Raw genomic sequence first — 11,465 nt, 5'->3', positions numbered from 1 at the left:
GACTCCAGGTCTTTTTATTTCCAACTCTCAGTAATCAAAATATTTACACTTTCACATGCTACTGGTAGTAGAGGAATAAGATTTAGTCTGTCTAGGACTACAAGTATCTTTCACAGAATGGAGCACACAAAAAGAACAGCGTCTTCCTCTACCTTTTTGGGCCCATCTTAGAGGAAAAAAAGGCACTCCCAAAGGTTCCTTGGTAACACCTTTGCTAGGTTACATAATCTTTACATGTAAAATTAATGGTCCACTAATTTCACAGATCTGGGAACCACATGGCATTGGAACTGCCTTTAACCCACATGCCAAACCAGCTTTAACAAGGACAACAGCTTTGGATGTCAGTTCTTAAACAAAAATGGGGGCTTTGTTTTCTTGAAAACATAATCATATGTTTAACTACTGAACTTTGGCATACACAGCCAAACATATTGTGGAACTACAAGAACCACCATATATTTCGGTGCCAGAGGACTGAGTTTTCTAACATCAGCTGCTTCCAACTCCCCTAGGCATATGCAACTTTGTTGTTCTCCCTTTTATTAATTATAATTAAGTGCTCTGAACTTGGGTTTAACCTCTCCACTGAGAGATCTGGAAAAAAAAAAAAAAAAGATGCTTAAATTACTGAGTCTTTCTCTGATCAAAATGAAGAATAATGAAGTCTTCAACTGCATGTGGGCAGCTGCCTATTATTCACAGAATCTTTAGAAACCATGTGCCTGAGGCCAAACAGAATCTGCTTTGATCACTAAGTGTGACTCACACTGAGCCATACTGAAACTGCACTTGGGTACCTGGTCTCAAGTCAAACTGAACTTAAGTATTTCTCCACATTTACTGCATCCATGTAGCATGCAATTTTTGATGCTGAATAAGAGAAATGCGGCAATTGAAGGCTTCACCACAAGCATCACATTCATGGGTTTCCTGAATTTTCACCTCTGCATGGATCTTCTGATGGTTGACAAGGCTGCGCTGCTGACTAAAACTTTTGTCGCACTTCTCACACTTATAAGGTTTTTCTCCTGTATGTATTCTCTGATGCTGAATCAGGCCGGAGTTCCGGCTAAAGGCCTTCCCACATTCATCACATTTATGGGGTTTATTACCTGTGTGAACACCCTGATGTCGAATAAGATTACAAAGTTGACTAAAACTTTTGCCACACTGTCTGCAAAGATAGGGTCTCTCTCCAGTGTGGATTCTCTGGTGTTCAATAAGAAATGAGCTCCGACTGAAGCTTTTCCCACATACAGTACATAGGTAGGGTTTTTCACCAGTGTGGATTCTTTGATGTTGCACAAGATGAGCACTGACACTGAAAGTTTTCCCACATTCATCACATTTATAAGATTTTTCCTTAGGGTAGACTTCCTGTTGTATAACAAGACCGCCATTTGGGTCAAAACTTTCCTTGGTTTCATTGTATGAATAAGTCTTCTCTCTGGTGTGGATTCTCTGGTGCTGAATAAGACCTGAGCTTCTACTAAAGGCTTTTCCACATTCCTCACATTTATGGGGTTTGTCCCCTGTGTGAATTCTCTGATGACGAGTAAGGTTGCAAAGTTGACTGAAGCTTTTCCCACACTCTTTGCACTGATAAGGTCTTTCACCTGTATGGATCCTCTGATGTTCAATAAGGAATGAGCTCCGACTGAAGCTTTTTCCACATTCAATACAAAGAAAAGGTTTCTCACCAGTGTGGATTTTTTGGTGTTGTATAAGATATGTACTTAATCTAAAGGCCTTCCCACATTCACCACATTTATGAGGTCTTTCCCCAGTGTGAATTCTCTGATGTTCAACAAGTAAAGAATTTCTACTAAAGCTTTTCTTACATTTGGTACAGTGATAGGGTTTCTCACCAGTGTGTGTTCTCTGATGTTCAATCAGGTGTGACTTCCAACTGAAGGCTTTCCCACAGTCACCACATTTATGGGGTTTCTCACCTGTGTGAATCCTTTGATGTTTAACAAGGCTTCTTCGCTGGCTGAAGCTCTGTTTACAGTGATTACACTGATAGGGTCTCTCTCCAGTGTGGATTCTCTGATGTCTAATAAGGGTTGAGCTCACACTAAAGGTTTTTCCGCAGTAATTACACTCATAGGGCCTTTCCCCGGTGTGAATTCTCTGATGTTCAATAACAAATGAACTGCGACTAAAACTTTTCCCACATTCATTACATTGGAAAGGTTTCTCTCCAGTATGGACCCTTTGATGTTGAATGAAATGAGCCTTACGGACAAAACCCTTTCCACATTCTTCACATTTATGACATTTCTCTTCTGAATTTGGTCTCTTACGGATAATGTTAGTGTTTCCTCTGAACATTCTTTGTTCCTGGGTCAAAGATTCCCTTGGTATTTCCCATAAGAAGATTCCTCTTTGTTTATCTAACCTACCAACAAGTTCAAAGGTTTCTCTATGCATGGGATCCTGGTCAATTTCACTTTTGATTCTTGTAACTATTATACCCTGTGGTTCCATTTCTTCCTCAATTTCCTCAATTTCTTGTTTCACAGTTGGTTCCTCATCCTTATCTCTGTTCAAAACATCTGGAATAAATGGAAAACAGAAATGTCAGCCTAGTTCTTTGCCAGCAAGGAGAAACTGTCATAAAAATAAGATAATTAAAATAATCTACTATGTGCATAAAATGTAGTTCACTATATCACAGCACCCTTGTGATGATTATATTAGTTCAAACACATAAAGCATTTAAAACTACCTGGCAAACAGTACAAGCTATATAAATATTATTTAGTATTAGTTTTCTGATAAAATGAAATGTTTTCCTTAAAGAAAGGGTAACAAAGAAATAAAATAAGTCACAGTCTGATAAACTAGCTATCAGAAAAGAAAGGACAATGTGGAAAAAAAACAGTAGGTTCAGAAAAACTTAGGATGAAGTAGCATTATTGTAATGTGAATAAGCCAAATAACTGACAGAAAAGAACACATAAAATGATGCTGAGAAGGAAACAGACAAAAACCAGAGGAAACAACAATTCATTCATTAATAAGAATTTATTGCGAATAAAAGCATTCCAGGCATTGTATTAATAAAATGAATTAGAATTTAGAGATAAGGCAAGAAGCCTCTTAACAAGTGGAATGGATGATAAGTACAAATAGGGAAAGAGTAGAATATGACAAAGAAAATACTAAGTAAAATAGTTCCTATATGGAGATAAATGGCTTTAAAAAACTGAGTTGAAGTGATATGGATTCTATTATATAGAAAAACAGGAAAAAAAGAACATGTTTAGAGCTAATGGAAGAAACTAGGAAAAAGAATAGTCTGTGGTAGTTTATGACTTCACCTACCACAGATACCACATTCTTCACGTATAGATGAGTCTCGTTCCTCTAAAGATATAAGACCCACATTGGAACTATCCATTTCCAACTGGGAGTCTGCATGACATCCGAGAAACAATAATCTTGCATGCGTTGGAAGAAAGATAACATAATGGTCTATAATAAAACAGAGTAGCATATGGGACATTTAAGTCTGCCTCTGACTTCTTTTCTGATTTTCTATCTCTTGCTGCCTGGTGGATAACTTCATGAGAAGATTCAATCACCACTAAATTCTTATTTGACCCTAACAATTTCTCCTTTTTTTATACCTCCTTTTTTCTTTCAATTTTATAATCTTCTAACTGTGGAGTCATCTTTGAATTTTCTTTTCACTTACTTCAAACCAGTCATTATTTTATTCCAAAAAAACTCCTCTTCTGTTATTGCCCTAAGAAACTTTATTTTTATTTAAGGCTACTTACAGTACTCTCAAATTCATTTTCGGTAGAGTGTTTTCTTTCACTCAAAGAAAAAGGATGAGAACTGCCTCACCAACCTGCCTCCTACCTAAAATTACCTGCACTGCTACATGAAGATATATCCCATTCTTATCCAAGGCTAAATCATCTACTCTCTCGATCCCACTTGCCTCTGGGCACTTGTTCCATTATTACCATTTCTCCCTCTTTCTTCAATCTGTATTCTCCATAGAATTCTACATACAACTTCTTCAGTTCAGTTCAGTTCAGTCGCTCAGTCGTGTACACCTTCTTACCAACATACAAAATATATCCAGCTTTATCTTGAACCTGAAATCCTTTTCTAGATGAAATCCAAGCTTTGAAAAAAAACTGTTAACACTGTACCTCTCCATTTTCTAACTATGTTTTCCACACTCAATCTCTTCCCATTCAATCTACTTGATAATCTACTATAAAATCTGGTTTCTGTTTCTAGTATCTAGAGAAACTTATTAAATCACCAAGACTTTCAAGTAATAAATGCAACGGACACTTATTAGTCCTTATTTTACTTGCAGCATGTGATATTCTTGACTACTCCCACTCCTTTACACTGTTTTCGGTTTCTATGCTATTGTATTCTAGTTCTCTTCGTACTTCTTATTTGGCCTTTTCTAATACATTTCCCTCATGCATTTCTCTTCTCCTCAATTGTTTAAGGATATTACTATCCATGTTTATATCCTCATCGTGCTCTATATACACACTTTCTCTGAATGTTGCTACTAAGCTGTCTCAAAAAGGTCTCACAAATAACATGACCATCATCACTTGTTGTCATGTCCATCTCCACCTTTAATCATGTTCCTTTCAGAAGCATTAACTGTCCATCACAGCAGGAAATCATTCTAGATTTCTGCCTTTTTCTTACTATTAATCAATCACCAAAATCAGTGATTCTCCTCTTTAGCATTTGCCCTCCCTGTTTTCCATAGATTACCACAAAAGCCAACTAATAATCTTTGGCTCTGGTCTTTAGGCTGTATCTACTTCATTGAATCCAGAAAGATTTTCATGAAATGGAATTCTAATCATGTAACTACCTACAGATCCTATTATCTCTAAAATCAAACCAAATCTCTCTACATTATGTTACTCAGTACTTCTTGCGGTCTCTAAGCTTCAACTCACTCTCCTTCCCATGCTCTCACACTTTTAAGTGTGTAAATTGCTTATGCTTTAGTCATTTATGGTATTTCTTTGCATATCTCATTTATGAACTATCCACTGGCATTGTTTACTTGAGAATCTCTTGGTTTAAGATTCAATGCAATGCAATAGTTCCTCTATAAAGTTCCTTCACTTAATCCACTGGATGATTCAAGTGTTCTGTTTTTGATGACCATCCCTTGTCTATAACTGCATTATAGCTATTATTACACTGTACTTCAGTTTGTATTTTCCATTGGATTACAAGTTCTTTCTGAGACTTTGTGTTAAAGTCTCTTCATAACATTTACTCAGCGGATATTTTTCCAGGGTTTTACTCAAAGCAGTAGTACAAAATTACGTTATTTGCAGATGGTATGACTGCCCCCCCTTCATGGATCGCACCTATGTCGTGGCAAAGGGGTTTGCATAACTCAGTGCAGCTGGAGCTATGCCGTGCAGTGCCACCCAAGACAGACAAGTCATAGTGGAGAATTCTGAGAAAATGGGTGGCAGAGGATGAAATGATTAGATGACATCACCAACTCAATGGACATGAATCTGAGCAAATCCTGGGAGACAGTGAAGGACAGGGAAGCCTGGCATGCTGCAGTCCACAGGGTTGCAGAGTCAGACACAACTTAGCAACTAAACAACAGTGACCACCTACCCAAAATTCCCAGAAGAATTAAATGAAATATAATAGCTATGAAAGGACTAAGATATAAAACAAATACTGATTCTTACCAAGAATAGCTAGTTAATAAATATTATAGGAAAAGAAATATGCTCTTCATGATATTAAACACCGTAAGGCCTAGGAATATATCTAACAAGAAATGCAAGATCCATAAAAGAATCCATACAATTTTTCTGAAGGACATAAAACAGTTAACTAGAATCAACCAATTGCCAAAGAGAGTCAGTATTATAAAGCTCTTACTTCTTCCCAAACCAACTAACAACTTAACTATTCAAACCAAAATCCCATGAACCAATTAAAAAACCCCAATGAATCTAAATTTCAACTGGAAGAATGCAGAAAACTAGTTAAGTACAACTGACCCTTGGACAACATGAAGGTTAGGGGCACTGATCCTCCACTCTGTTGAAGATATACATGTAACTTTGAAGTTGGCCCTCTGTATCAATGGTTTTGCACCTACAGATTCAGTCAGTTGCAGACTGTATAGTACTGTAGTATGTATTTAGTGAAAAAAAATCACAAACAAATAGACTCTCACATTTCAAACCCATATTGTTCAAGGGTCAACTGTATAACCTGAAAGAGAATATAAGAGTGACTTTATCTTACTAGAAGTGAAATATAATATATTGCTAAAGTAAATAAAACACAGAGGCACAAGCATGAAAACAAATAGGTCAAATAGAGAGACATGTAGAACAAGTGAATCTAGGCTTCCAAACAGAGCAGCCTGGAAATGACTAGCCATTAGACCTGGGCTTGGTAGCTATAACCACCTTCTGAGGTACCTGCCATGCTTGTACTGTATGTTCCCATCCTCTGGTCAAAGCTAATTTTTCTAGAGTAAACAGGTGCCTCAAAGTGCAGTTCTCTCAGTTTTCTAGGAAAAAAAAAACAAAACAAAACAATGAGAGAATGGGGAAGGACTTGCATTTTTAGGCCAACCACAATGCTTTATAATTATTTATTGAATGAATGAACAGTTGAATAAATATTTGGAAAGAGACTAAGGTCCAATCTGGCTCTAGCAGTCTGGAGAGAAGTTATCAAAACTGAAGAAGTCTATTTTAATTGAAAGAACTGAAAGGTCAAGAACTGAGAGATCAAACTGTCATCAATGTAGTTATTGCAGGTTTTAAAGAAAAATCAGCATGGAAGAGGCAAAATTACAAAGCTAGACGAGTTGTGTTAAGTAGAGTAACAGGATGAAATGCCAGAAAACACTACACTGAATAGTTGAGTAACCGTAATCTCTCATCAAGGGAGCACAAATCAAGGGGGTGGATACAGAATTTATACAGGAAGATGAAAAGATTGTGGAGGAAGAAAGAATAACTCACGAAAAGCTGTATTTCAGCTACAATAAAGAGAGCCTGAACGCAGGAGATCACAGATGGGCTCACTGCTATTTTACAGTACTAGGCACAGGCAAGGCTGGGCATTCACCTGATATTATCAACCAGGACACTATATGGGTGGAAAAAGCTGTCAATGACTCAGAGATACCATAGCATAATGGAAAAAAAACCTAGCATCTGATATGGCTGGAGACTGAAGTTGTATCCTGAAAACAACAGATGAGGCTAGAAAGCTGCATGGGAGCTATATAAGGTGGTTCCAGTATACAGGACAAGAAATGAAGATTTTTTTTTTTATCCTTTAAGGTGTCAGAAATTACAGAAGTTGTAAGCAGTTAACTAACACAAAATCACTTTGGTAGCAATGAAGAGAATATATTAGAAGAAAGGGAGACTGGAGGCAAGGAGCTAGATTACAAGCTAGTGCAATAATCTTGTCAAAAGACACTGAGTCTTAAGTATACTCACTCAGTCACCCAAATATTTAAGAAGCATATAATATATGCCTGGCTCTGTGCTAAGTGCTGGAGAAATCAAATGAAAGAATACAGTTACTATCCTCTTAAAGATCAGTCTCCCTAGAGAAATAACATGATTATGGTACACTATAATAATTCAACAATGGAAGTGTATAAAAGACAGCACAGAGAATGGAGTACTGAATTCTGAAGCGGAGGCCCTTGTATCTCGGTAGATAACTTGAGATCTGCCAGATGTGAGTTACTTATGTGGTCTTCAAAAGGAGATGACTAAGAAGTTGGAGTTCAACAGAGAAGATAATGACAGTGATGATGAAGGTAACAATTGACATTTATACACTGTACTTAATACGTGTTTGTCAGTGTCCTAAATGCTTTACATGTATTAGCTGAGTTAATGCTCACAATAATCCTAAGATTAGTGTTATTATTATTTCCATTTTTATATAAAAAAAGAAAACAGGTACAGAAAGGTTAAGTAATTCACCCATGGTCACAAGTCTTGTAAGTAGTGGAAGTGGGATTTTTATTTAGGCAGTTAGGCTCCATATTTTCTCTCTACTTAAGTAGAGATAAAGATTTGGAACTTATCATGACATACTTGATTACCTGAGTATAAATAAGATCTGTCAAGGTAGGTTTATAGACTGAGAGAAAGTCTGAGAATGCAAAGAAATAGAAGGAAGCAATAAAGAGTTTCAAATATCTATAAAGAAATGGAAGTCCCGAAAGAATCTACTGTATTTGACAATTGGGTCATTACTGATGAATGTTAAACAACTGAAAGTAAGTGGCAGAGGTACAAAAAGAGGCTTAGAGATAATCAGAAGTAAAGAAGTAGAGAATACACATTAACTACTCTTACAAAAATCTGGCTGTGAAGCAAACAAGTAGGACGTTATAGGAGCAGCAAGAAAGACTGTGGCTCAAAGGAGAGCTCTGGCGCCATGAACACACCTATCATCAAATTACACGGCGGGGAGTGGGGCAGGTGAGGCGGGGGGGAAGACTGATATGTTCTTGGAGAATGTGCAACCTTATGTGTGCAATGAGGGGTAGAAAACTTGAGAGTTCATGTGTGATGGTCTCTATCTTCTCTGTGAAACAGAAGGTGAGGTCCACCACTGAGTGATAAACCCAAGGAAAACTCAAAGTTTCTGAAACAGTCACTGAAAGAAACAGGGGTAGGAGCAAATCAATGATAAAAAAATTTGCTGAGATATAAAAAGTGGTTTTTATTAAAAAAATGCTGGGTTTTTATATCCAGAAGAAGGAAACCACCTATATATATGCAGGGCATCAATTCTTTCAGTTACAGAACTTCTCTTGCTGTGTTCAGCAAATCAGGTAAGAGAAAAAGGCAGATTTTATAACCAGTACAGGACTTCAAGTTTGCAGAATGGGTAGAACATAATGACAAAGTGGCAAGAGAGCATGCTGGTGATCATTTTATATATAGGTCTATGGGTTAGTGGAGAAGGCAACGGCAACCCACTCCAGTACTCTTGCCTGGAAAATCCCATGGACGGAGGAGCCTGGTAGGCTGCAGTTCATGGGGTCGCTAGGAGTTGGACACAACTGAGTGACTTCACTTTCACTTTTCATTTTCATGCATTGGAGAGGGAAATGGCAACCCACTCCAGTATTCTTGCCTGGAGAATCCCAGGAATGGGGGAGCCTGGTGGGCTACCGTCTACGGAGTTGCACAGAGTCGGACACAACTGCAGCAACTTAGCAGCAGCAGCTATGGGTTAGATGAGAAGGTGAAGCAAGAGGGAACTAAGAGCCTGGGGGGAAAGAAGGAAGTCAAGGAACAGGAAAGATTAAGAATAAACAGGTTCAGTAGGAGAGGAGAAGAGGTAGACAGGTAGGAAGTTACAGTAAGCTCCACATGGGCAGAGATCATGTCTGTTTTGTCGACTTGTTTAGTTATAGTCAATAAACATCTACTGCTGAGAAAGAATAAGGTATTAGTCAAAATACAAGATACTGGGGTTTAAAATTTGCCTGTTATAACAAAATTAAGTGTGATCATTGATGTGAGGTGCTTAATAGGAATGGAAAAGCAGGGTCCTTGAAGATACACTGAGGCAGAAGTAATACTGCATGATGGATGGTGTGGCTTAACAAAGAGGAGATTCCAAAATGTGACAAAATCTATGTGTGAGACACCACCAACAAAAAAAATTGACAGATGATAGTGTAAAGAAATTAAGAGGGTAGAGCAAGATAGCTGAGACCTCAAAAGAGAAATTACATTTGAAGATGGAAAACGAATGCTTTGCGAACAGTACTGAAAAGTCAGGAGAACAATTATTTTTCCCTTTCAGCCCTGAGACAAAGGATGGGGAAGGAAGAGGATGTGGGAGAATAAGCCGCCCCTGCCAGAGAAGTAGTGTCCTTGGGAAAGTGCCAGGTTTCAGTTAAGGCCAGGAGGGGTAGGGAACACCATGTGAAGAGAAACAGGGGCTCCAGAAGGCAGAGTGAAAAGGGGTGGGAGGAAAGCAGTGGGAGGATGAGCTAGGAGGGAAAGTACAGAGCAATATGGGAATGAGATTACGAGGATGGAAGCCAGAAAAGCTTGTATTTTGGTCACTGCAAGGACGGTAGGGATGAGAGCCATGGAAACAATTCATGGCTGAAAGGTCTGAATTGGAGCCTTGAAACAAAGCCATTTGGTATGGTACTAGTTCATGTGTTCTGCTTCCTTACAGTTTCTTAGCTATTCTGATCCAAGAAACAGCAGATTCTTACCCAGTGAGACCAGGTTTCCATAATTCTCCATCATGACATCTTTATACAGGCTTCTCTGAGCTGGATCCAGATAATCCCACTCCTCCTGGGTAAAAAACACAGCCACATCCTCAAATGTCAGCAAGCCCTGAAATAGTATGATTTCTGCAGTCAGTTTTGTTGTCTCAAGGACAATTCTACCGCTAAAAGTAGCAGAAACAACCACTTATCAGAACCGGGTAGGCTAGCAGGAACATGATAACTAAGAGTTACAAGTGAGGCTCAATTCTGGGACCCGACAAAATTCAGACACCTCAAATTAGAGGAAAACACAGCTGGATCTCTGTCCTCTGTAGTGAGGAGCTTAAGGATAAGGTTTACCCAGTATGCCCTAGTATTTAATTTTAGTAAGCTGCACTAAGGCCTTCCCAAGTTTCCTGCACCTCATCGCCCCGTTCCAACTCAATTACGACCCTTTTCAACTCAATTATGTTAATTTTTCTAAGCGTCTACTTTGGGTCCAGGCATGGGGCAGGTGTAGAAGACACAAGGGAGGATGAAAAAAGCTAACCTCACCTGGAAGAACTCATAAATGAAAACGCTAGTTTGGAACATTACTAATTTTCTTTAGATTTAGCAAGTCGCTCTTGAAAAAAGGAGCCACTGGGCAGTGTGATCGCGAAGGGCTCCCCAGTACATTAGGGGGTACTTCATTGCACCGCGCTGGCCTTAAAGACCCGAAAAGGGGGATGGGGGCGGTGGCGCGGCCTAGCGAGCTAGGTAAAGGCGAGAGAACGGGGATACTCCGAGGGGCGACTTACCTTTGGCTGTGGCGGGGGACTCGGCGAGGCCATCTCTCAGACAGAAAATCAGGGCAAGAATCCCGGGTGGCCGCACGAAAAGGAGGCTCTGGCAAGGCCTACCCGGCCGCTGAATATTAGGCCCGAAGAAAGCGAAATATTAGGCTCTAGGCTGGATCTGGCCAGGTCTTGCCCCGAACGGTCACGACCCCAGCAGCCGGTCAGAAGCGCTACTTGGCCGCCCCCACCCCGCACCCCCCTCCCCTGCCTGGCTGTGCAGCCTTCCAGGCCTCGCTAGAGCCTCCTCTCGGTCGCCAGTTCCTGCTGCTTTCAGCCAAAGAGCTCTGTGACCGCCCGCCCCCGGACCAGAAGGCGTCACCGGGAACCTTCCCGGGACGCCCCTCAACTAC

The 11,465-nt window shown here is 39.5% G+C and overlaps 1 protein-coding gene across 2 annotated transcripts; it reads right to left on the bottom strand.

The window, feature by feature from the left end:
* Positions 1-840: 840 nt before the first annotated feature.
* On the bottom strand, positions 841-11,212 carry ZNF189 (zinc finger protein 189). 2 transcript variants are annotated; one of them, XM_052645244.1, is made up of 3 exons: positions 11,077-11,212; positions 10,277-10,403; positions 841-2,561 (listed from the first exon to the last, which is right to left on the bottom strand). In XM_052645244.1, the coding sequence occupies exons 1-3, from the start codon at positions 11,107-11,109 to the stop codon at positions 841-843; spliced, it is 1,881 nt and encodes a 626-aa protein (XP_052501204.1). In that variant the 5' UTR covers positions 11,110-11,212. The 2 variants fall into 2 exon arrangements, with proteins under 2 accessions (XP_052501204.1, XP_052501205.1); XM_052645245.1 differs by having other exon boundaries at positions 10,277-10,361.
* Positions 11,213-11,465: the final 253 nt, after the last annotated feature.

Source organism: Budorcas taxicolor, chromosome 8 (genome assembly GCF_023091745.1).
Source record: "Budorcas taxicolor isolate Tak-1 chromosome 8, Takin1.1, whole genome shotgun sequence".
Taxonomy (NCBI): domain Eukaryota; kingdom Metazoa; phylum Chordata; class Mammalia; order Artiodactyla; family Bovidae; genus Budorcas; species Budorcas taxicolor.
The sequence above is the reverse complement of the archived record's forward strand: the minus strand, read 5'-3'. Positions and strand labels throughout refer to the sequence as shown.

Excerpts from the sequence above, each read along its gene's own strand:
- ZNF189 (XM_052645244.1), bottom strand. The coding sequence starts at position 11,109 with ATGGCCTCGCCGAGTCCCCCGCCACAGCCAAAG. Across the intron at positions 10,404-11,076 it reads GTCCCCCGCCACAGCCAAAG|GGCTTGCTGACATTTGAGGA; the intron begins GTAAGTCGCCCC and ends ATACTATTTCAG. Across the intron at positions 2,562-10,276 it reads TGGAAACCTGGTCTCACTGG|ATGTTTTGAACAGAGATAAG; the intron begins GTAAGAATCTGC and ends CATTTATTCCAG.